The sequence below is a fragment of the Lepeophtheirus salmonis genome, chromosome 10, assembly GCF_016086655.4.
Source record: "Lepeophtheirus salmonis chromosome 10, UVic_Lsal_1.4, whole genome shotgun sequence".
NCBI classification, from domain to species: Eukaryota; Metazoa; Arthropoda; class Copepoda; order Siphonostomatoida; family Caligidae; genus Lepeophtheirus; species Lepeophtheirus salmonis.
This window is the reverse complement of record NC_052140.2, coordinates 19,474,787-19,498,576: the sequence shown is the minus strand read 5'-3', so window position 1 is coordinate 19,498,576 and position 23,790 is coordinate 19,474,787. Positions and strand designations below refer to the sequence as shown.

At 31.7% G+C, this 23,790-nt stretch overlaps 1 protein-coding gene across 1 annotated transcript in view; it reads left to right on the top strand.

The window, feature by feature from the left end:
- Positions 1 to 23,790, top strand: part of LOC121125742 (tachykinin-like peptides receptor 86C) — a 78,178-nt gene that overhangs the window by 32,763 nt on the left and 21,625 nt on the right. The window contains exon 4 of the mRNA XM_040720941.2: positions 1,701 to 1,823. Coding sequence (XP_040576875.2) covers positions 1,701 to 1,823 — 123 coding nt within the window. The remainder of the gene's footprint in view (positions 1 to 1,700; positions 1,824 to 23,790) is intronic.

Here is a 23,790-nt window from a genome sequence, read left to right as displayed (position 1 = left end):
GCTGCAAATTTTACAAAGGATTCATCAGAATAATTTTTTGATAGAAATTGAGGATATTTTGTCGAAGAAAAGAAATTGATTCTATGCTCTATTTTTAGAAAAATCAGTTTAGTATGCTTTTGTGTTGACTGACCACAAATGAGGTTGTATATAGTGTACAAAGGTTCCATTGGATGACTTAAAATAATTTAGTTATGTAATATAGCTAAATGAATTTGCATAACGCCTCCTAATGCCTACACTACATCAAAAGAATTGACTCAAAACTGTTTTGAGAACTGATGTAGTAAACATTTCAAACGATATTAGCATAATATATTCATATACTAGATGATATAATAGTACATTGAGTGAAAAGAGCTTTTCATATACCTACATCCAGAAAACTTGAAATATGAAGTCAATGCTTATCACAATATCTTCATTGTTATTCATTTTCTAACATCTTTGTAACATTCATATATTGAAGATGGCAGCAATCCTAAATAAAAGCTTAGCACATCTATCGAGCATATGTCGACCGTTACTCAGCAAAGTTTCAGCCATTTTGGAAGTACAGTTGTTATGTAACAGTCGTTTGAGTCAGTTGGTGTGAGTATTTTTCTTTCTTAAAAAAATTCTGACTTTTTATTTATACTTTTGCCTGATGATCTATCGATCCAGTGATAAATAAGTAGAAAGATGGAGTAATTTGCTTCAACAAGGCCGACTATAACGTCAAGAAGTAACAAGCACATGTGATAATTTTAAGAGTTGTGGTATCAATTAGGATAAGATGTCATCAGTGTTGTTCTCGAAGGGCTACAGGATAACTGACGCAGACTACTTGGAGATTTTGGAAATAAATATCAAACCTTCGGTCTTGAAGATCACGAAAGAGTCTCTATACTTCTTCCAAAAAGATGAGGAGTCTTTCCACACAACCAAGAAGCTACAGTTCTAGTTGAGGGAGAATATGCCTATTGGCCCACAAAATTAGTGGTTCACCAGACCATAACCCTCTGGATTATATCATCTGTGGGTATGTGATGTCCAATCCCTGTATACACAACAATATTTATGATCTCAGAATATATGTGAACAAACTCAGGATGTCTATGAGGATTATGTAAATCAACGACGTGTGCAAGGCCTTCAGAGACCGCATGGAGCGTGTCATTGAAGCCAATGGCCATGAAAATGATAAAATTGCATTAATATATGTTCCCTTTCAATAATTAATTGCTATAAATCTTCATTAAGATCACATAAGCATGATTTGTTAATTCACAAAAAATGCAAATACTTTTAAAAAGCCTGGTAATGTATAGCTAAACGGACTCTAGTCCTTTTGTGTCTACATAGTTACTCTAGTGCACATATCTAACTTGTGTAAATTACGACTTGTACAAAATCTATGCCTATAGATAGAATGAAAAATAGACTATATAAGTATTTGAAATGTACCGTTTCAAATGCGGTAGAAGCCTAGAGATTTTAATGAAAGTACAAAATATTTTCTCATTTAGAAATTTTTTTATATGTATCCCTACAATAGTTTTTACATATATGCATACATATCTAAATGTATTCTCAAGCCTTTTGCCAAATTCTTTTCAAACTTGATACATTTAATTTTTTTATTCTGAATAGTTTGCTGCACAATATTCTTAACCTTAATGAAATATGTATATTAATCCATTTTTAAAATGTATTTTCAGATATAAAGCCGTCGTATGGCCCTTGAAAGGTCGAACAAATCGAGTGTGCGTGACTTTTACTATTATATTTATTTGGGCAACTAGTTCCTTGTTGGCGCTACCTACATTATTATACTCCAAATTGTAAGTAACATACAATTATATCTATATATTTGAAAGTAGGAAGATGTACAGGGTGCACGAAATGTGTGGAGGAAAATTGGAATTACTCGAATTTATTTAAGCTTTTCCCTTTTCAATAAATTTTACTAATAAAATAGACTTTAAGCCTTGTGCAATTTTTTGAGGGTATTGGCCACCTAACCCGTTCTTCGTTATTTTTCAAAGCTGCTATCTTATTTTTTTAATCATTGAGGAAATATCATCTAAGAATCAAGTGAGTATGTTCATAAAAGACTGAAAGGACACAAGTTAAAAGTGTAAATCCTTGATGAGCTTGGAGTACAATTGAATATAGACATGCAGTGAGATTTGTATGTATTTAATTCCCATCATAGTTACTCATAGATAAAACAGCATGACAGCTAAGCTTCTCTCCTCCAACAACATTTTTTTAATGTTCCTTCAATTGGTCAGATTGAGTTGCACTGATTGATTATAAGTTAACTTTATACTATTACATTTACTACATCTGACTTTGGAATCTTCTTTGAAGTCCATATACATAAGGTATATTTCTTTCTCTAGGCATCACTTGGGTGCAAACCGAGGCACATTGAGTTCTAGAGAAAAAATTATCCTTTGCACAATGTCCATTGCGGACTGTCGTTCGATAAACATTTTTTAAATTGTGAGGGTTACCTAGTTATTTTTCAGTTTCTTTTTTTAGAATAGTAATATGTTACATTTATACAACTCTAATAATCCACCGCTAAAAAAACTCAGATGATAATCGTGACAATTGAAAGACTAATTTAGGAAAGAGCAGCTTAGCTGTCATGATTTTTTTTATAAAGGTTAGCTGCAAGCACCTATGAAAGGAAACCGTCAGTTGTTGTTGTTGGCAACTTAAACCGTTTATTTTTATTTTTGAAAGTTGTTAGCATTACTTTTTTTATTGTTGAGGAGATAACATTGGAGTATAGAATGCGTTTGTTCATGAAATGACTGAAAGTAGCTTTAATGCACAAGTATTTTATAGAAAATCCAATTGACAACTTTAGTAGAATAGTGTTCAAGGAAAAAATGGAAAATTTTGTATGGTCCAAGAGGGAGGAGTTTATGTTTGCTTCAAAACGACCATTTGTAAGTACTTTGTAAGTTTATATACAGGTTGGAGCAACATAACTTCATTTTTATAAAACGTGGCAGTTGTAGAAGTGATAGTCTCCTGTAACTCTGCACACTTCTCCCTAGGATGTTCCTATCTCTGTAAACTGTCCAAATACTACTCGGCGTTTTTCTCTGGAAAATAATTGTTCAGAAATCTTTGAAGTCCACATCTTGAATAGCATTTTTGTTTCAGGGGTATAATTGTGAATCCAAGTTTTATCTAAAGTAATTAACCTGCGCCAAAACTCGTATTTATTACGCTTAAACTGCGCCTATAGGGCAATACTCAATTTTATCCATTTTCACAAAAACATTCACAACAACTCACTTAAACGACACTTACATAATAACTGCTGTCCAAAATGGCTGAAATTTTGGTAACTAACTGTGAACAGATACTAGATAGATGTGACTAATATATTTAATCCTATCTTAATACGTGATTGTATTCGTTTCCTCAAAACAACTAACACAATTAACACACTCAAACGACTGTTACAACACGTCCAAAATGCTTGAAAATGTAATGGTAAATAGTTTTTATCTAAAAGTGTTGTTATCTTCACGTTATGGTTGGAAACTTATCAGACCACGTTCGTATATGGCAGTTTCTTGTACAAAAAATGTGTTTATATATAATATATTTTAAGATTTGGGGGCGTTTCCAAATTACTTCTTGTAAAATGGGTCAGTATATTTGTAAAGCTTGGGAACCCCCTATCTAAACAGATGACCTGAGGTCTTAGCTCCTATTACGTTTCATTAGATTAGTTAAAATCAGATGTAAAGAGGAAAAAGAAGAAGAAGAAGAAAAATTTTAATATATTACGAAAGGAAGTTCATTACTCAGGAGTTAAATAATGATGACGACAGTTAAGGAAAAGAAAGTTCTAATTGACTTTCCATAGTTGGGGCAGTTTGAGTCATGGAGGGTCGAGATTTTACATCCAGAATAAGTTTAGATCTCAATATCTTGGCAATCCTGAGATCTAAGTATATGAACGTGTTCTCATTAGATTTAGCTGACAAAACTGTATAAGAAAAAATACAAAAATCCTTAAGATATTCTCCAAATACAAAGACTGTGAAGCAATTATATATACCTGCGTGCCAAGCGCTCGCTTTAAGAGATTATTGAATTTACGAAACTCGCCAAATTAATTGTTTACAATATTGCCAAGTCTTGCAAGGGGTAGGATGGGTTAGAAAAACCTACAAGGAAGACTCATGAACGTTTGAGAGTTAAAAAAAATGCATTCCAGACTTCCTGCAGAATATGCACTATATGGCCTGCTAGCTAACCGGATCTGAACCCTTTGGACTTCTATGTGTTAGTTGTCTTGGAGATAGTCCATTAAATGTGCCCATGACATTCTTGACTCCTTGCAGGCTTCCATACTCGAGGTAGTGGTCAACATTGACAAAGAGTTACTCATAAAAGCCTGTGCCATGCTCAAGTTTAGGAAAAATTAACATTTGTAATACTTTTATGTATTGGGCTAAGGAAATGTAGGCTCCTAGCTCGCTGGATCTGACTCCCTTGGATGACTAAGTGTGGGCTTCTTGGAGAGATAGTGCAATAAATATTGTATCCTGATAAGCTTCTATTCTCGAGAACGTGCCCCACATTGACAAGGAGTTCTTCGTCAAGGCGTGTGCCAGGCTGGAGGCTGTAGCTGAAGATGTAATGACCTTCCCTATGGAACCCTCCGTGTAAGAGCAAAAGATTACTGAATTGCTAAATTAATTTTGGAAAATATATTCTAATATATATATTCCTGAAATTTTCGTGATTTAATTATCCCCATCATGTAGGTATATAAAAAAGTAAGGAAGAAGTATTTTATATTTTGTGATGAGTAGAGACGAAAACTTGAAACTTTGATGTTAAGATGATTTAAAATTGGTAAAGAGAAATATGAATGAAATTATATTTTTTTTTTTTTTTTTTTTGTAAATTAAATTTGCTTTTGACTATACAGAAGAAGCAGCTACATTTAAATGTATTGATAATCAATATTTTCTTAGCATACTGTTTAAACTTTTCCCATCCATGAGACAACTTGAAAAACTAAGATATATGTAATTAACTTTGACATTAAGAAAAACAGTTTTGTGTATTTTTAACTTAGTGCAGTTGGTTGAAACTATCCCTTTTTGCTCTTACTAAAATAAGATACATGAAAGTGTCTGTATATAAAGGTTTTTTTGTTTGTTTTTTAAACAGTCTTCTATTTTCAATTACAAATATTGATTCTTGTACAAGCTTTGATCACTGTTGATGTTTAAGAATGATCTACTGACTTAACATTGGTGTCAGCCAATGCTACATACAGTGGGCTTTTGTGTGACATTTTCATATGCGGGGTATCTAGGAATGACGGCATATAGCAGGCAAAGAGAGGAGCCATAATAAATAGCTTCCGCTAGGAAAAGACCAACTCAGGCTTCGAAGAATATAACATTATCTCTTCTGATACCGTCAAGAGTTACAAACAAGTTTGGAGGATGTACCTTGAGAGTGTTGGGGATTCTAATGAGATTGTGAGTACAATGTGATTATACAAGTTGCAACTTGTACACACTATATACAACAAAATAAGTTTTGTTATAAGTTTAAAAAGTTTATGTTCAATACCTCAAGGGCACATATACTTGGATGTTTCTACCTTGTTTGTTGTAAAACAAACAAGGTACAAACAATTGACTCTCTTCCCTCATGAGGTATCTGATCAAAACGGTTGTTTGTCACAATTAATGTCACATGCGGGAGATATCCTGTTTACTTGTATGTACATTCCTAGAACATGGATATAATATTTGTATTACAAGTACATAAATAACAACCTTTTTAAAAGGTTTGATATCTGAGTCTAATAATACGGCATATTTGAAGTGCATACTATTTAGGTTGTATGTCAATTTAAAATCATACTATGAAGAAAAAGTGATTTCTTCATACTATTTTTAGCTCCGAAATGCCCTTTCAAATATTTTATATTTTTAGCACAATTTGTGACACATCCGAATGATTTATGATATTAATTTAATTTTATCATTATAAGATGACTAGCTGAAACAGTGAATGTAATCCAGATACACTGATTAAAAAAAATAGTCTCGACATTACTTACTAACCATTATATTCCCACATATAGTCCAATATTTATTGAACTTATTTTGGGCAATTAGGAGGTGAAGTACAGAGCGTTTTTCACTCTATTTTGACAATAAAATTAGCTTAGTTACGATTATCCAATTTAGATGGTTCCAAATGGTGTCTTGTCTAATCTTCAATTCCTGGCCAATTGAATAAGTGATCATATGCCGGTCCAACTCGACGATTTCCTTTGTTTTATCGACATTTTCGACGTTCATATTACCTGAAGGGAATCGTAGGGACCACTGTTTCTCTGGTGCATTCGATACTGTATTAATTCCATAAGCAGCACAAAAAAAATGGCCGCCTCCTCCGCCGTTTCACCTTTTTTGTAGTAATACTGAAGAATGTATCGAATTTGTTCTATTTTACTTCCATTTTGGAATGTTGTAACACACGACAGGCTCCATCAAACACAAAACTGTAAATAATTTTTTTTTAAGTTTTTCCTTAATCTTTAACCATACTTTAAGGTGCTTTTTTAATGCAATGTATTAACTGTGAGATATAGCTCAGTATATACATCTTGTGAACAAAGCTCAGAACTTTTTAAATAACTTAATAGTTATCACAATAAAATAAAAAAATCATAATTTTCAATAGAGAAAAAATCAATTTCAATTCCTTTTATAAAAAAATATTGTTCGTTTAAATTTAATCTATTCCCAAAAAAGTAATTCTAAAATTTTTAAAAGAAGTGTTTTTCTTGACAATTTTTAATAAAAATTTATCAACCCAACCCCCCCCCTCTTCAAAAAACAAAACATGTGTACATCCCCACCATTATATCATTTGAAAATACATTCCTGAGCCGGTGTGGTGCGTCATCCAAAGTTACTCCAAACATGTTCCCCTTAACAAAAAAAAAACTGTCATTTCTGTGCTGTTTCGCTTAGAACCTTTATTTGAGTTGGGAATAATTCAAACATTTTTGCTTTTGGTTCCATTACTAGGCGATTGTTCGCCTCAAAAGCAATAAATTTAACGCATCATAAACGTGCTATTGTTTTATTTATTAAGTCTTGTATAGTCCTAGAGACGGTTTAAGGACTGTAAGTACTAGAACTGATCTTACAAAAATATAGATTAAGTTTAATGATGTCATTCAGGACGGAAATTTATCAGTTTTTACGACTAAAATGCAGCACTGAATTAGACCCGAGCGAGACTGAACTGCACCCTCTTTGAGTCGCCCTGGAACCAAATTTCGTCGTCATATCAATGTTCTTTTAAAATTAAGCACTACATACAGACAACACAAATCCAGTCAGTCTAATTTTGTCACTATGGAAGAAATATACATGGACCTGCCAGAGATTCAGTTCATAGAAGAGTAAACAGAGATGCGTCGTAGTTATTTGTATAGTTAATAATTAAAGACAAGTCATCATCTGTGAGATCTGGAGGACGAATGGGCTGACAATGTGCCACACCTAGTTCTCTGCAACATGCTATGTGTCCACAAATCCCTTGCCTGTCTTGAGGAGAACTGCTACGACCTAGTGACCAAGGATCAGTAGACTCACAGAGCCCCGATCTTAGTCCGCTGTATTATTTTGTTGGGGCTACCTTGAAGAACAGAATAATAGATGTCCTCATACTACTAAGACAAGTCTGGTGGCTGCTATTACTTTGCATCTATGGCCAAGGACTTTGTTATCAAGGCCTTCTCCAACTTCAGAGGTCGTATCGAGATGTGAGCGTACTAAAGACAATAATATTGCAAAAGCCTCAAGACACATAATCTACAATAACTTTGGTTTTTATTGGAAATAAAAACATTTAAATAAAGGAGTTATGTTGTTTTTTGTAAATATAAGAGAGGGTGCGAATTTAATCTTCAAGCCCTGTATATAACATTCATTGGAAAAATAAGTATTTGATCCCCGCTGAGTTCGTAAGTTTGCCCACTTATAAAGAAAAGGATGGCCAATAATGTTAATGGTAGTTTAATTCACATTTATAGACATTCAATGAAAAAAAAGTGCTAGGAAAGGAACTCCAGCCCTGAAATCTGTGCAGTTAATTTTGCATTAGTATGCTCAAAAGTACTTTTAGCAAGTCGATAGCAAGTTATAGTAGTAATAATTACTGTGTTTACTTAAATTATTTGTTTGTGTTTTTTCTTCCTCTTTTTTTAAGCTTAAGTGTGTACACTGTTTAAAAAACGGTTCGAATTCATCATAATAAAAAAAAAACACGCTTTGAATATCAATGCTATACTTCCAAATTGAATTAAAATGTACTCATTACAAATTATCGCATGAAAAAAAAAAAAAAATTAGAAAGGACTTCAATTTAATGAAGACCCAAAAAAATTAAGTGGCAAGATATATATACATATATGAGGACGAAACATCCTAGACTTCAAACCCGAAACTTCAGCAGGGCGAATCTCCCATTCACGGCTTTGTCATATATTCCTGTCTAAAAAGATCAGAATACAAATAATCATATAGATATTATTGACTTATTTTTGAAGTTAAGTACTTAAAATGCCAAGGGAGGGGGCAAGACTATAAAACTAGTATTTTTGTATAAAAAAAGTTTTGACAAAAATACCAAAGTTTAAAAAAGATTGCTATTATTGAGCAGATTGTGTTAAGGGACCTACATAAAAAAATCAAATCAATCAATTGATCCATTTTTGGAGGCTCTATATCAAAAGTAGACAAGTAGGCAGAAATTTACAAATACACATACAGGATGTAACAAAGAAATCAGGGCCCTTCACTGTCATGGAGTTATTAACAGAAGATCTTAACCCCATTATATTTTAGAGGGAGAACAAAAATGGAATGTTTCGATTATTTTGGTTATAAATGATCGGAATATTAGCAATGCTGAGGTATCAAAGATAACAAGAATCAAAAGAAGCAGTTTCTGAAGGCCCTGGTGGAGACCAAAGACATCAGGGGAGTTGTCAAAAGTAAAGACGACTGGGTATCCAAGGATATTTCGGCACATATCTCCCTCAACCTGAAGTTGATGGATTGTTTTGTCTGGACCTACATTGAGTTAAAGGCTAGTCCAAAAGTCGTATTCTAAAGTTTTGAAATGTCCCACGGACAATACACAATGTGTCCTTATTAACCTGGCCGGACCAAACTCACGTTTGAAGCTAACTACCTGCAGATACCAATAGGCATCCTAATAGGCTCTCTACTAACCTTACCCAAGCTCAAGGACCAGCAAGGCCCTGTCTGCTTATTTCAAAGTAAGATTAGGTAAGGTCAGAATTGAAAATATAAAATATTCACCTAAGGGCGGAAGCACACATGTATACAGTTAAACATACCACCGGCATGAAAATACAATTTGCCAAATGACTATTTGAGACATTTGGGTGAAAAATTATATTAAATATAGGGTAAAGACGATTGTATATTTTAATTCAACTTAAAATGATAAAGAAGGATTCTTCATTCCATGTCAAGTCATTCTATGAAATATATAAATTTTGATTTTATAATGTACTTGAATAAGAATTCCAATTGATTTTATTAATCAACAGAAAATATGTAAGTATATTATATGAGTACGACTTTAAATATGGAACGATAATACTCATATTTAAAAAATCGGCTCTCGTTAGAAGATCTCACTCAGAATTTTGGATATGTTTGAAAACATATTCATTGAAGACATGTTCTACCAAAATTAAAACAAAATCGGTTTTGCTGCTTGGCAGGGGCACCATTTTGAAAGCTACACCAGAGTCCCAAACTTTTTTTATTTTTGATTAAAATATACTTATTATTGAATATTGGTTATTTATGTATTTTGACCAGTGGTGATAAACAAAGTCAATAAAATATAATGCTTATAAAATACAAAAATTATCATTCTTAATAAAAGTGAATTATCTAAAATAATAATATTATTATTTTTTTTTTTTAAACAACGTGACTTGCAAGAAAATGAGAATATTATTTTTTTTAATAACATGACTTGCAAAAAAAAAAAAAAACCAACATAATAAACTAAACCAAAAATGTAAATTATTTTACATACGTGTCACACAGAAAAAGAATTAATTAAAAATCGATTGAGGTCAGCCTCACTTTGCTGGCGAAAGCAAAAAGGTATTGAATTCCAAAGACTTGTTAATCTATAAAAGAAACTATGCTTAATGATGCTTGAGAGTTGATAGTCTCGTTTTGTGGAATAGATAGCCTTTATTTAGTATCTAGGGTGAGGTGATAGGTCTTTTTTTTTGTTTAAAATTCGATGGAGCGTTAAAGTTTGTGTTCTTGTGCATCATTTGACGTATTTTTTTAAAATTGAGGCACTACGAGTGAAATAATTGTCTCCGGAGAAACAGTGGCCCAATTCATTATGCCCAACTTTGAGCAGACCTAGAAAGGCCCAGGTGAGGCACAGAACCAGGATATTTCACACACTCTCTTACTTCATATAAAAGAGCCAGCTCACAAAAAATCATCAAAATCTGTGATGGTTATACGAGACTCTTGACGTGGAATGGCATATATGTCGTATAAGTAAATCAAAGAGTGCTCTTTTGAAGAATTTTATATTTATTATTAATATTCAATAATAATCATTATATAAGCACAACAGAGTAGTATGTGGTTTGAATATTTACTGTTGTAGTAAACAAATATGACAGAGATTCTAATAGCATATGAACAATACCTATTCATCATAGTACTAATTAAACAGAATTTTAAAAAAATATAAACAATCGTATATATCAATGAATCATTTCGGCTATATGTCTGTTGGGCAAATTGTATTTCGGCGAAATGTACATGGTCTTTTAGCGAAATATCCTTTTGCAACATTGTCCTTTGGCAAAATGTGCTTCAGCAAAATGTAAATTCGGTATATTGCCCTATGATGAAATTGTTAACGGCTAATTGTCTTTTTTCGAGAAATGTTATCGGCCAATTGTCCCAGAATCATATTTAGCAACACTTTTTAAACTGTAAAAATTTGATTACAAACGTAAATGTTTTTTATTTACTAAAATATAATTCACTAACAAAGTATTTGCAGGGTTTTAAAAAAGACTTATTAGATAAAAAAAACCTTAGGAGTTTTTAGTTAATCGAATATTAAAGTTGTTTTTTTATATTATGACCTTGTATGAGACTAATTTTCCAAGCCTTGTGTACATTTAGTATAAAAACTTTTATAATTAATTTATATCAAATCCATGTAGCATAAAGTTTATACTAGTCAGAGATACTTTAATGGAAAACTTTTCTACTGACCGTGAAGAAAAGGTGTAGTTGAATTAGTAAGAATTTAATATAAAGTACAAATGTGGCCCTCAAGGCAGAAGTAAATCTTTAATGATCTTTCTCCTAAATTGAGTATGGATTAAATCTGTATTCTCCGACAAATAATTTGCAATTTCTTTCAAAAAATTAGCCTTTTGACCCTTTGTGTGTGTTCTAAATTTTACTTACAGGAAAAAAATAAAAATGGATATATTTTATATGAATGGGGCTAAATCGGACTCTTCAGTCAAATACAAATTATAAACTATATTTGAAATTTTTAGGTATATTGCAAAAAAAATGAATAATAAGGCTGTAATTGACTCAAATATGGAGCTAAAAGATGAAATCCGCACTCTCTCTCGTATTTACAAAAAAAAAATGTGTCCTGAGACTTATTCTACATAATAGCCCTGTCCTCTTTACAGCCCCTGAATTGGGATCAGTGCTTGATGAATAGGTCCTTGAGCATGAATGGGAAGTGCTCCTTTATGACGGTCACTAGACTTGCCGTACTTGTTTGTAGAGATCTATTAGTGTGTGCCTCAAGGTATTCCCAGATAAAATTATCCATGGGATTAAGATTGGGGTTGTTTGACACATAGAAGGGATGCAAAACATTGTCTGCATAGTGGTGTTCCAAATGTGACAGTTGCTAATTTGCCCTTGATTATCAATTGAACAGACAACTATTGCGTATATCTGTTCCTCTTCTGTGAACTAAAACTCCGGCAGCTCAAAGTATGGTTCTACCTTTGTGACAAAATTAGATTAAATAAATGTGTTTTGTTTGTATATTACACATAATTTAAAAATAAAAAAAATGATATGATGACGAACTTTGATTCCGTGTGACTCAGAGGTTTCATCTTTGAGCCCTGTATGCCTATGAAATATTGGGTTGTATGTATAAAAGAAGTATAAAAATCAATTGGGATTTTCACCTTTTTTTATTATTGTTCAAGGTTGTTTTTATGCTATTGTACTTTATACTTTATCACGTGGTATATGTATTCCGAACAAAAAAATAGGATAGATTTTTCAAATAGCGTGCGCGGGAAACTGCCCTGGAGGAAAATCCGAGGTAGGAAAATTGCCCATATTTTGATAAAAACTTCATGATGAATAATAAAATATAATAAATTTTATTTATTGAATTACAAATAATGTTATTTGTATGTAACGTAGCAGCAGTGAATTGAAAAAAGAGTTCAATGGCGTAAAAACACAGAGAAAATGCCGTTTTCATTTTGCAAACCAAGAGCTTAAACTATTTTTTTGGTATTAGAGGGGTTCCTTAAATGTATTGGTGGTGGTTTTTAGCAGTATTCAACCATATTCTAAGAAGGCCTAGGCTAAATAAACCCCCTCCTCCTTACCAATCCTCTTGATCGATTTCTTCGATGATTTGATTGAATTTTAAAAAAATCGAGGAAATGGTATTGCAATTATATTACTTACACTTTAATGTACTCCCTTTGGGATGGAACAAACAAATATGTTTAGATATTTGCCATAAAAGATATTAAGGAAATTTATATTGTAATTGTTCATCATTAAGTTTGAACAAAACACGGGCAATTTTCGTAACTGCCAATTTTTGGGAGTCCCTGACTAATGAAAGGAGGGAAAATACATAAAGAAGAAAATATTCCTCTCGAAAAAAAAGTTGAGAGGGGCTATCTTCTAGGGTAGGGCTAGACAATCTTTCAGACATGGAGTGTCAACATCAGCATTTGTAATCAATGAGCGTTCCACTATCAACAATAACGGTAAAAAACACGCCCAAACTACGGAAATATGTTATAAATTGCGCGTGCCAGTAAATATGTATCTATGTGCCAGCAGTGGCACACCTGCGATAGGTTGTTTCATACCCCTGATCTAGGGGTAGGGAATTATATTTTGATAAATCAACGTCATACGAAACTTTAAAAACACATAATCGACCATAATTTAGAAGAAATTGATATACAGGGTGGGGATTTTTAACCAGGAACAAGTTTAGACATCAATATCTTGACAAATATGCTATCTATTTTTATGAAAGTGTACCAATCATATTTAGCTGGTAACACTGTATGGGGAATATTACAAAAAAAGTGCTAAAAGCATAGCAAAAGACACTATTAACTCAATAGATAATAAGGTTAGATAACTTAAATTGATGTTAACAGATCTGGGTTCATCCTCAAATTTTAAATGGGCGCAGTTTGTTCAAATCTGGCAATTGGAACCGGATTTATTTAGGAAAAACGTACATTCATATTTTACGTACATTTATGTTATGGGTAAAGGAAATGTGGTCTCCTAGCTCGCTGGATCTGAACCTTGTGGACTACTATGTGTGCTCGTCTTTGAGAAAAAGTCAATAAACGTGCACATTACACTGTTGACTCCTTGCAGGCTTCTATTCTTGAGGCAGTGGGAGTTATGGACATGGAGTTTTTCATCAAGACCTGTGCTAGGCTAAGGATCTCATTCGAAGCTGTAGTTGAAGCTGAAGGGGGTTGGTTTAAGCGATTGACTTAAATATCGATCTCGAAATCAAAGACCTAAAGATTTGTGAATTTCTCACTTAATTCTGGGAAATAAATTTATATATATATATAGTGTGGTACAGATTATATGGGAATTTTTTCAAAGTCTTTAAAACAAAGGAACTAGATGGGGTAAAACAATACAATTTATTATTTGAAAACTACTTTTAATGACATTCAATGATTCATAAAAATATTCGCCTCACTTGATAACCTAAAGCCACATGAAGCCAGAAGCTTTGGCTGTCCCGAGTGACCTCGTGCGGATCCAGCTTTATCAATGTACGGGCAATGAACTTCTTCAGGGCCTTCATCGACGAATGATACTTGTCATATGCCTCCTGCTCGACCTTTTCCAGAGATAGAAATGACATTGCTTCAAGTCTTCACTGTTTACAAGCTAAAAATCTAGGCTCCAAAAGTGAGGACATTTTGTGGCCCAAGACGTGCCCGTGTAATTTCTTCATTGGTCAACCCCATCCATCCTGGGAATGTAAATTAAAAGTAAAAAATCAGAACCAGTATAATGGCAATACTGGCTATGCACTAGGTCGCCTGGGACTGCCAAAGCTTCCAACATCGTGTAGGCGACGTAATCAAGAGAGGGGGGGGGGTCTCATTATGGATAATTGAATGGCATTATATCTAGTTTTAAAATAAATAATATCTGGTTTTACCTCAGCTAGTTCGTTCGTTATAAGCCTTTAAATATTTTCCCAATTTTGCTTGACCACCCTGTACATTATCATTCAATTTCCTAATTTAAAATCCCTACCCTCTATATAATTGATATTAATGTCATTTTGTATGTATAATATAGGTCAAGGTCATACAAAATATCAAAAAATAGCATTAAGGGAAAATGATTTAAGGAGGAAGTTATCACTCTACCGAGTGCACATTTTATTATCAAATTTAATCTGCCTAGCCAGCTTTTTAATGTAAAAGATATGTTATCTTTATATCCTTATATTTGTTGGTTCCTTTTTGACATCCAAATACACGGTAGTATTTAACAATTTTTCTTCATCTTATTCATCTTGAGAAAAATAGAGTATTTATTTTTATAAGATGGCCGACATCAACAATGATTTTCATTTTTTATAATTATTGTACGTCAAATCTTTTTTAACTCTCCCGTTTAATTTTTAATAGAAACCAAAAAGTTTCCTACAAAAAATAACAAACATAATTTGTGATTCAGCAGGGCAGGAGGCCAAATTTTCTGAGGATGACTTGGACCGGTGCTGGAAACCTGACCCTTTCTATGATTTGGACATCCTCAAGATTGCACAATCAACCACGGCATCAATACAAAAGATCTTTTCCATGGAGAAGAACCAAATCCTGCCAGCTCCCCTCCAACATCATTCAACTATCTTGAGCCTCATAGTCTCGGACTGTATCTGTCTGACCTTCAACACGTGGATTATGCACATAACGTCACAGTAGACGGGTGTCTTGATGGTGGGCGGGTACACGTTAATTCTACCTGACATGTTCGTAATGAATATGCTTGAGTCGTCGATGATTTTGTTCTTCAGGGCATTCAGGCAGTACATTTTTTCCCCTCATAACGAATTTGAATCTTCCTTGTAGGTGTGCAAAAAAAAACATGCAGAATAATTTCCTAGAGCGTGCAGCTAGCACGGAGGCACACGGTGTTTGTATTTGGAGGACATCAGAGAGATTTTATATTTTTTTATTATACAGTTTTGTCGGTTAAATCTAATTAAATCACTGTCATAAACATAGATTAAAGGGTTACCAAGATATTGATGTTTAAACATGTTCCGGATTTAAAATCCCTACCCAGAACATACATCCCAATATTTTATAGACATATTTGATTCAAATTAATATTTTTATTTTTCCACTTTCTGGAATGAATTAGGATTTCCAAGTATTTAAGTTATAGTTCATATCCATTATTTGATTTAATAGAGCTATATTGGCCCCAATATAGTCACTTTTAAATAAAAATTTCAATTTTGCATTTGTTTACTGTGACAATCAACGTTTGATACTTTAAATGCAATTTACGAAACACTCAGAGGGTTTACAGATAAAAATAATATGTTTGATGGAAACAAACGAACGATTATTTGTCGAAAAAGATAGTAATCAGTTTTGAGAAAAATCATTCTAGCTTGCGTTTGTATTGACGGCACACATGTATTAAACAGATTTACATAAATAAAGTTATTTTTCTTTTTTAAATACACATACTCTATGATAATTAATTTCAGCTTTTAAATTTTTATATTCAAAAGAAAGAATATATAACGTACGAGTATTCAATGGAATATTCATCTAAACTTTTCCATATTAGGGTGGTTTGTAAATAATGTTTTTGCAAATTTCGATTATGGTCCATTCAGAGGAGTAGCCAGTAAAACGCATGCAAAATGTCAGTGTTTTATAAGCACAAACTATGACAAATTTTAGGCAATAGCCGTAATCGAAAGTTGAAATACAACCGTCCTAAAATATATTGTTTCTTGAATAAATGTGAGTTAAGTCATTAATAAACTGATGAATAAGATTTATGGTTGAAGTTTTTTTTTTTATGGTTAATACGCAAAATTCTTTAGAAATTTAGTTTACCTTTTCCTTTCATTTGGAATTTTTTTTTCTTTAATTATGTTAGGTTGGAGGAAAAAGTAATTTTCTATTTTCTGCTTTATTAGAAAATATATCAAAAAAAAAAAAAATACCGCAATGTTCTCATAAAAAAATTTCGTCAAAATTTTTGGCAAAAGTAAAAATTCCTTCATTAGCCCCTCCACATTCACATAGAAGCCCTGTCCAAATTGCCAAAAACTTGGATAAACAATTTTCAAATGCTTCTATTGAGGCTAAATGTGTTCCCCCAAGCACGTAAGCCATGGACAGTATCAGGTGGTAGTCACTTGGTGCTAATTAAGTACTTTAGGGTGGATGGATAAGAACTTCCCATCTGAGCTCCCAGCGTTTTTGGTGAGTCATAAAAGATGTGTGCAGCATTGTGTTGACTTGATGAAATACGATTCTTCTCCTAATCGAGTTTATTTTTGTATCCAGCCTTCTAAATATACTTCAAAACAGTTTTATGATCCATGTTGAGGTACAAAGGGATGATACAGCTGCTAACATGACGATTTTCCATGATTCTAAATATATTTTTGACAACAGACCTGTTGTTGCGTGGAGCATCATTCATCTCCATTACACCAGAACAAAAGCGATGAACCCCTATTGTGCAACACAAACTGCAAGACCCGTTTTTTTCCTTTCACGTAGATTCACCCAAATCAAAAAAGATTTTACGATAACCATTGGACAGGTTCTTACAGATAAATCTGGACAAAGTTGGACTTCACCAAGAAGAATAATGAGGGTATAGCAGTCAAGTTGACGGCTGTCCTTGGCATTGTGGTCTGATCGATATCCCAAGAACATGCCATTAAAGAGAATTATGAAAAAATTGTGGAGACAGTGGCAAAGGAAGTCAACAGATATATTTTGCTGAATATTACAAAATAAGAAAAACTCCGAAGCTGGGACAAATCGGTCGTTCCCATCATTGTCCATCTCTTGAGATATACACCATGTTCCAAAAAAAAAAAAAAAAAACACATGCAAAATAATAAACTACTCAAAGAAATTGCTCTTAAATTGAGAGGAGAGAGTGACTATCTACGCTTGTAGAACACAAAAAGGCTCCTCTTCCTGTAGGTTTAAACAAAACAATCGCAATATATGTACATTGAAACAATGGACTTTTAAAGCGGTCAAATTTTATATTTTAGTTTACAAAGGGGATTGTTACCCAATCCTTTTAATAACCTTGGAATCTTTGATGTTTTTTAATATAATTTTAGATAACTCTGTTGTATATTGATTTGTTTTTATAATTTAAATTATTCATCTCCAGTTGGATTGTTACTACATGTGAAAGGATAATGATAATAATTTAAAAAAAGTTGACGGGCATATATGAGGAGAGGTAGAGAGTCTTACTACTATTTTGTTTCCAATTATGCAGCTAAATTATCAACAACAACCATGGGGGCACCGCGAAGAGCGACAATTTTTGAATTAGCTCTAGTATGAATTGGTATCAGGACTATCATCGACTAAACCAGATACCACAAGACGACCATCCGCGATGGTTTAAAGCAACTGAACGAGTCGAGGAACGTCATCAGTAGCGCCAAAATTCCAAAGTGGCAATAAGAGAACAAAACATTACTGCCCAGCCTGTATGGATCATTCCTGCCCAGCCTGAATAGATCATTCTTCCACCATACTGGATACTAAACAAAGGGTACTTCTTCCACAAAACCACTCTTTAATTACAACATCATTTAACAAAAAAGAGCTTTATACATAGCTCTTATTATAGATCAGCTTGTCTCTAGAATAAGAATCTCTATACTTTCGTCGGGTGACTCAGACTGACCTCAAGCAATTTCTATTTAATTCTTTTTTATAAGACATAGGAAATGGACGATTTTGTACGTACTTTGTGCACAACTTAAACCATACCAGTTCTTAACTCAGGTGTCTAACCATTTTTTTTTTTTTCATATAAATGTCGAATTAACATTAAAGAGCACATTGTACTCAATATTGCCGTCATCAGCCGCAATGATGGCCTCCAACTCTTCCTGAAAGCTCTGCAATACTTTTTGATTCTCATTGACAGAGCTATTTTGAGCATTTATGTTGGAGGATGTGCCAAATTTTGCCCTCAATTTGATCCCAAAGGTGTAATCGAAAGGATCTGCATATGTCATGTATTATTGCCACAAGTTATTATTTTGAAGTTCCTACAGAGTGTAACTGATAAATATGGACGAAGTTTGATTTCATCAAGATGAATAACGAGGGCATTGCAGTCGAGTTCACACACATATGTGAGAGTTTGAGAGCCTTAGAAACCATTTGGTTCTCATTTTGAAGCGAAAATATATCAATGAACCCCATGGAGGGTACGCGAAGAGCGACTATGATTGAATTAGCTCTAGCAGGATTAGGTGTGAGGACTATCAATGACTCCAACAGGTCCACCAGGTAGACTCTTTATTATACTTCAAAGCAACTGAATTGTCAAGTGACGTCACGAGGAGACCCCAAAAGCCTTAAAGCGACAAGAAGAGGAGCCAAACATTCCTGTTCATGTCAGAAACGCCTGTGCCAGCTTCAGGTACAGAATCATGTGTGTGGAAGTGGCTAAGGACGGTTGAATAAAATAAAATGATATTGTTAACATATGTTTAAAAAAAAAAAAAAAAAAGGAGCATGTTAAGAAGATGATCCATGAGTCTTTGGAATGTCTGCGCCGAAAAGCATTTGTAAGAATTCGAGGAGACCAAAAGGGTTACTGATTGCTGTTTTAGTAAATCAGCAGGATGTACTAGAATTTGATGATATCTTTTGACTATAAAAAATATTTTAGGTTGTAAAATTTTTACAGTTCGTAAGAGAATATTAATATGGAATTGTGACGTTATTGTATGAACAAAAATCGCAACAGGTTCTCCATTTGTTAATCAAAATGACCTAAAACTTTTTTAAGAAAAAAACAATTTCACCAAAAAATAATATACTTCAAAGTACTCATGGTTAATTTATTTAAAGTATTCGTTCAGAATAAAAAATTAAAATAAAAAAATGTTATACTCTGGGTTATTGACATTGATAAAGCCTATTTCGACAGACATTTTATTTTTTCCGACTCTCATATGAGATACCTTTTTTTAAAGTACTGAACCCTATTAATGTTTTTTTTTTTTTTTTTAAATGTGAATAGCTCTTGTCGATAAATTAATTTCTTTTATTTTTCCTCGATTGTCTTTCCTTTCTGAATTTCTTTTATGGGTACCTTTTCAAAGACTTTATAATAAATAATATATTATCTATTTCTAAAGAATAATTTTTCTAAAAAAATATTTCAAGTGACTGCTTAAATTATTAAAAATTCCAAATCGCACTTCATTTTTCAAAATCCAGTACTCTATTGACGGGGTGGAGGGGGACAAGAATTACTCGATGTCGATCCCCAATTCTACTCTGTGTCCAACAAAAGATAGACTTAAAACAATGCCTCAGTGTAACTTTTTCTCACTCATTAGCACACACCGTGGTGGTTACACATCATGCTTCGATGTTATTTTCTTGAGATTAAAATAATATTGATAACATATTTAGAGAAAAAAAAACCTATTTTAGATTATCGGCCAGAAAAATTATTGCACACGTTTAGGTAAAAAATTTACACAACTCTAATTATATACAGGTTGATCTTATTACACATTTTATTATTTTGCATTTGTATGAATATGTTTATAATTTGTAATGAAAAATTTTACTCTTAAAAATTGAAATAATAATAGTATTTTGTTCAAGATACTTGTAAAATTATTGTAAAATTTTATCTTAATCGGTAATAAACTTGATTTTTAATCCGGTCATTTCAATACTGTAAAATTTAAATAATCAGAACCGAACCCATTTAGCAACCTTATAATCGCATGTTTGTATAATAAATTAAACAAAAGTTGAAAGTCTTAGTATGAAATTAAAAACTCACGGGGACGTCAGAATAATTCCAAATACCGTGTTATGCAAAATTTACAATGTTTCAAAACGTGTAATGCGAGTGCCTCCAGTAATTTGTTATTTTCTTAGCAAAAACATTAAATTTGTATCATTGAAAAAAATATTTTTTGAAATATGCATTACTTTATTCAAATTTTGAGGGAATAAAATTAATAAAAATATTACATTTGTATTATTGATAAAAAAGTCTATAAATTATTTTATTATTTTATACGAATTTGGGAGGAATCAAATTAGTAGTAATTAACACTTTTGATGACGTTGCATGTATTATACATTTAAAATTTATTCCAACTATAAATACTACTTTTCCTGATATAAAAAAAATAATCTTATAAGTAACCAAAAAAAAAGGAATAAGGTTTAACAAAATAGTAAATTAAATTTATTAACCTTTATTAAAAATTGCTAAATATACGGATAAATCCTCAATAAGGCATTATCACGATAAATTAAGATTTAAGTAAAATTTGACTAAATATTTCAGAAGCATGAATAAAATTACTGCTCATAAAATATTGATTTATAGGAATATGAAGCCATTTTTTTAAAAATTTCAGCGTGCATGATATCCATTTGACAAGTGAAGAGTTAAATATATTAAATTAAATTTTGCATTGGTTGCCATTCATTTTACTACTCATCAGGAATGTTTGCCATTAGTTATAATAGACCATTACTCCGTATATTATGGTTGATTGAAAATGTTAAGGCATTCTCATATATTCTACACTTAGGATCACATCTTTTGGACTCCTAGTAATCTATATGGTGTTCATGGATTTATAGATACAGTAAATACCTATTTAAATTTTTGACTCACAAACGAATACTTCATATAAAACAAAACAAAAAAAGACCTTAAAATTCTACGAATTATTCTCCCTGCATACTGGTATGTATCTTTGCGCGCTTTTTTTCAAGGAGATTATAAAGGTTAATATATTTTTCATTTAAAAGATAGAAAAAGACAAATAATTTTTGAGAATCATTTGAAAGATGAGCAAACAACAGATGAACTTGAATATTTTTTCTTCTATAAACCTTATAAATCTTAAAATCTTAAAAATAAAGTATGAAAAAACAAATAAAATTTGACGGTCTATATTTTTTTGATTAAAATAAAGCAAAAGAGATCATAATTAATTTTTAATTACTTAATCTACCCGGCAAACCTACTTTAGTAGAGTATAAATCAAGGACTTATTTTGACCAAGAATTTTGTGTAGCTACAACACAGTCAGGTAGCTCTCTAGGTACTCAAGTATTCTCGGCTCAACACGTCATATCAGTTTTTGTTTATCAAACTGTTATTATTATTATTCCACCATTTTTGAGGAGAGAACTTCTAGGTATTGAGTAGCTACGTGTGAGAAGGATCATAGAAAACGAAGAGTAACACTCATGGTTTTTTTGGGAGTAATCTTTTTTATTCGTGTTTTGTAAAGTTTGTCTGTGGAACGACGCTTAATAACTGTCGGTAACTACTGCTGGCTATAAATAAATGAAAGATTAAAGTAACTTCATATTTTCTTGAAAAAGAGTAAGCAATTTTGAGACATACTATATGTAGAATGCCGTATCACAAATAAAGCAATATGAACTTAAAAAATATTTTCCCAGATGAACAAAGTTTTTTAATCATGTATTTGACATCTTGGATTATTTATATACTTTATTTAGTATTGATTTGACACTACATGATAAATTATACTTATTCGTAGGGATATGACTAACTGTCAAAATTGAACATTTTCAAAAGTATTTTAAAATATGTATTTAATTCTAGTTGTTCTTGACAGGTTAATCACGGACAAATAAAGAGTTTTTTCTTATAAATTATGCTTTTCGTCAATATTCTATTTATAATTTTTATTCGAGCCATCTTTTGTCTATGAAAAAAATCAATAATTGATAAAAAAAATTAAATTGATTATTGCAAAATGTTATGGTGATTTGAAATATATGCTTATATTTATTATGTGATCATTCAATCTAGAGAAAATAATAGTTAAGAGAATTCATAAGCAAACATATTTAAAGGTTGAAAAGTCGCCACATTTTATTAATTTCAAAGCAATACGAATATTGTTTTGTTTTTTCAATTGTTTTGATGGCAAAAATTATTTAAAGCCTACAAAATTAGGGTATCTTAATTCTGTTGTTATTTTTCTTAAATCTCTATGTAAATTAAAAAAATGTGTATATATTTGATTTACAATCGTCTCATCTTGAGCAAATGCAATTTAAAGGTTAAAAGTCTCCATATTTTAAGAATTTTGTTTGATTAACAATATTTGTCCTGCTTTTTCAATTTTTTTAATGCCAAGAATTCGTTAAAGCTTAAATAATTAGAACATCAAAAGTTGAGCTTGTTTTTCTTAGCAATATTTTATTTTTTATTTCAAAAATGTGAGTTTATTTGATATTCAACCATCCGATCTTTAAAAAAATAGACTTTTGGGGTTCAAAAACCAACTTTATTTTAAAAGTTTTGTTTGAAAAAGAAAATTATCACGTATTTTATCTTTTTAGAGCTAGAGAATTGGTTAAAGCGTAAAAATAAAAAGTTATTATTTGTTTATTTTTTTGAAAAATATTATGTTATTTCAAAAATGTGATTATACACATATATTATGCAATTTAGAGGTTTTAAAACCAACCATCTCTGAAGAATTTTGTCTGAATAAGTAAATTTTTTTACACCAAATGGATTAGTTCAAGTGTTATTAATTAGGGCATCAAGCACTATTTTTTTTGCAATATTGTATGTTAATTTCCAATTTGTGCATATATAATTGATATGCAATCATTTAGTCTCGAGAAAATTACAGTTTAGAGGTTTAAAAACCAGCCATATTTTGAGAGTTTTGACGGGGGAAAAAATAAGCTTATTATTTTTTTTTTTTTAAATGTCTCAGACTTGATTATTTTCCAAGATGTATTCAATTGACTTTGATTTTCTTTTAAAATATTTGATTCACTTTTCCATCTTTTGAATAAAAATATTTCACAAATTTTTGATGCAATAAAGATCTCATCAATTCCAAGACCATATTCTGTTGTTCGAAATATGAAATTTTCTAAAAAAGGACATAAATATATATATCTGAAAAATAATTGGTAAATAAATAATGAAGTTATATACTTGTATAATATGTAGATGTAGTCAAAAGAAATTATTATTATTTTTTTTTTTTCGTTCATCAGTAAGATCTTTATTCATAAATATTTTATATATATATATAAAAATGAACAATAAATAA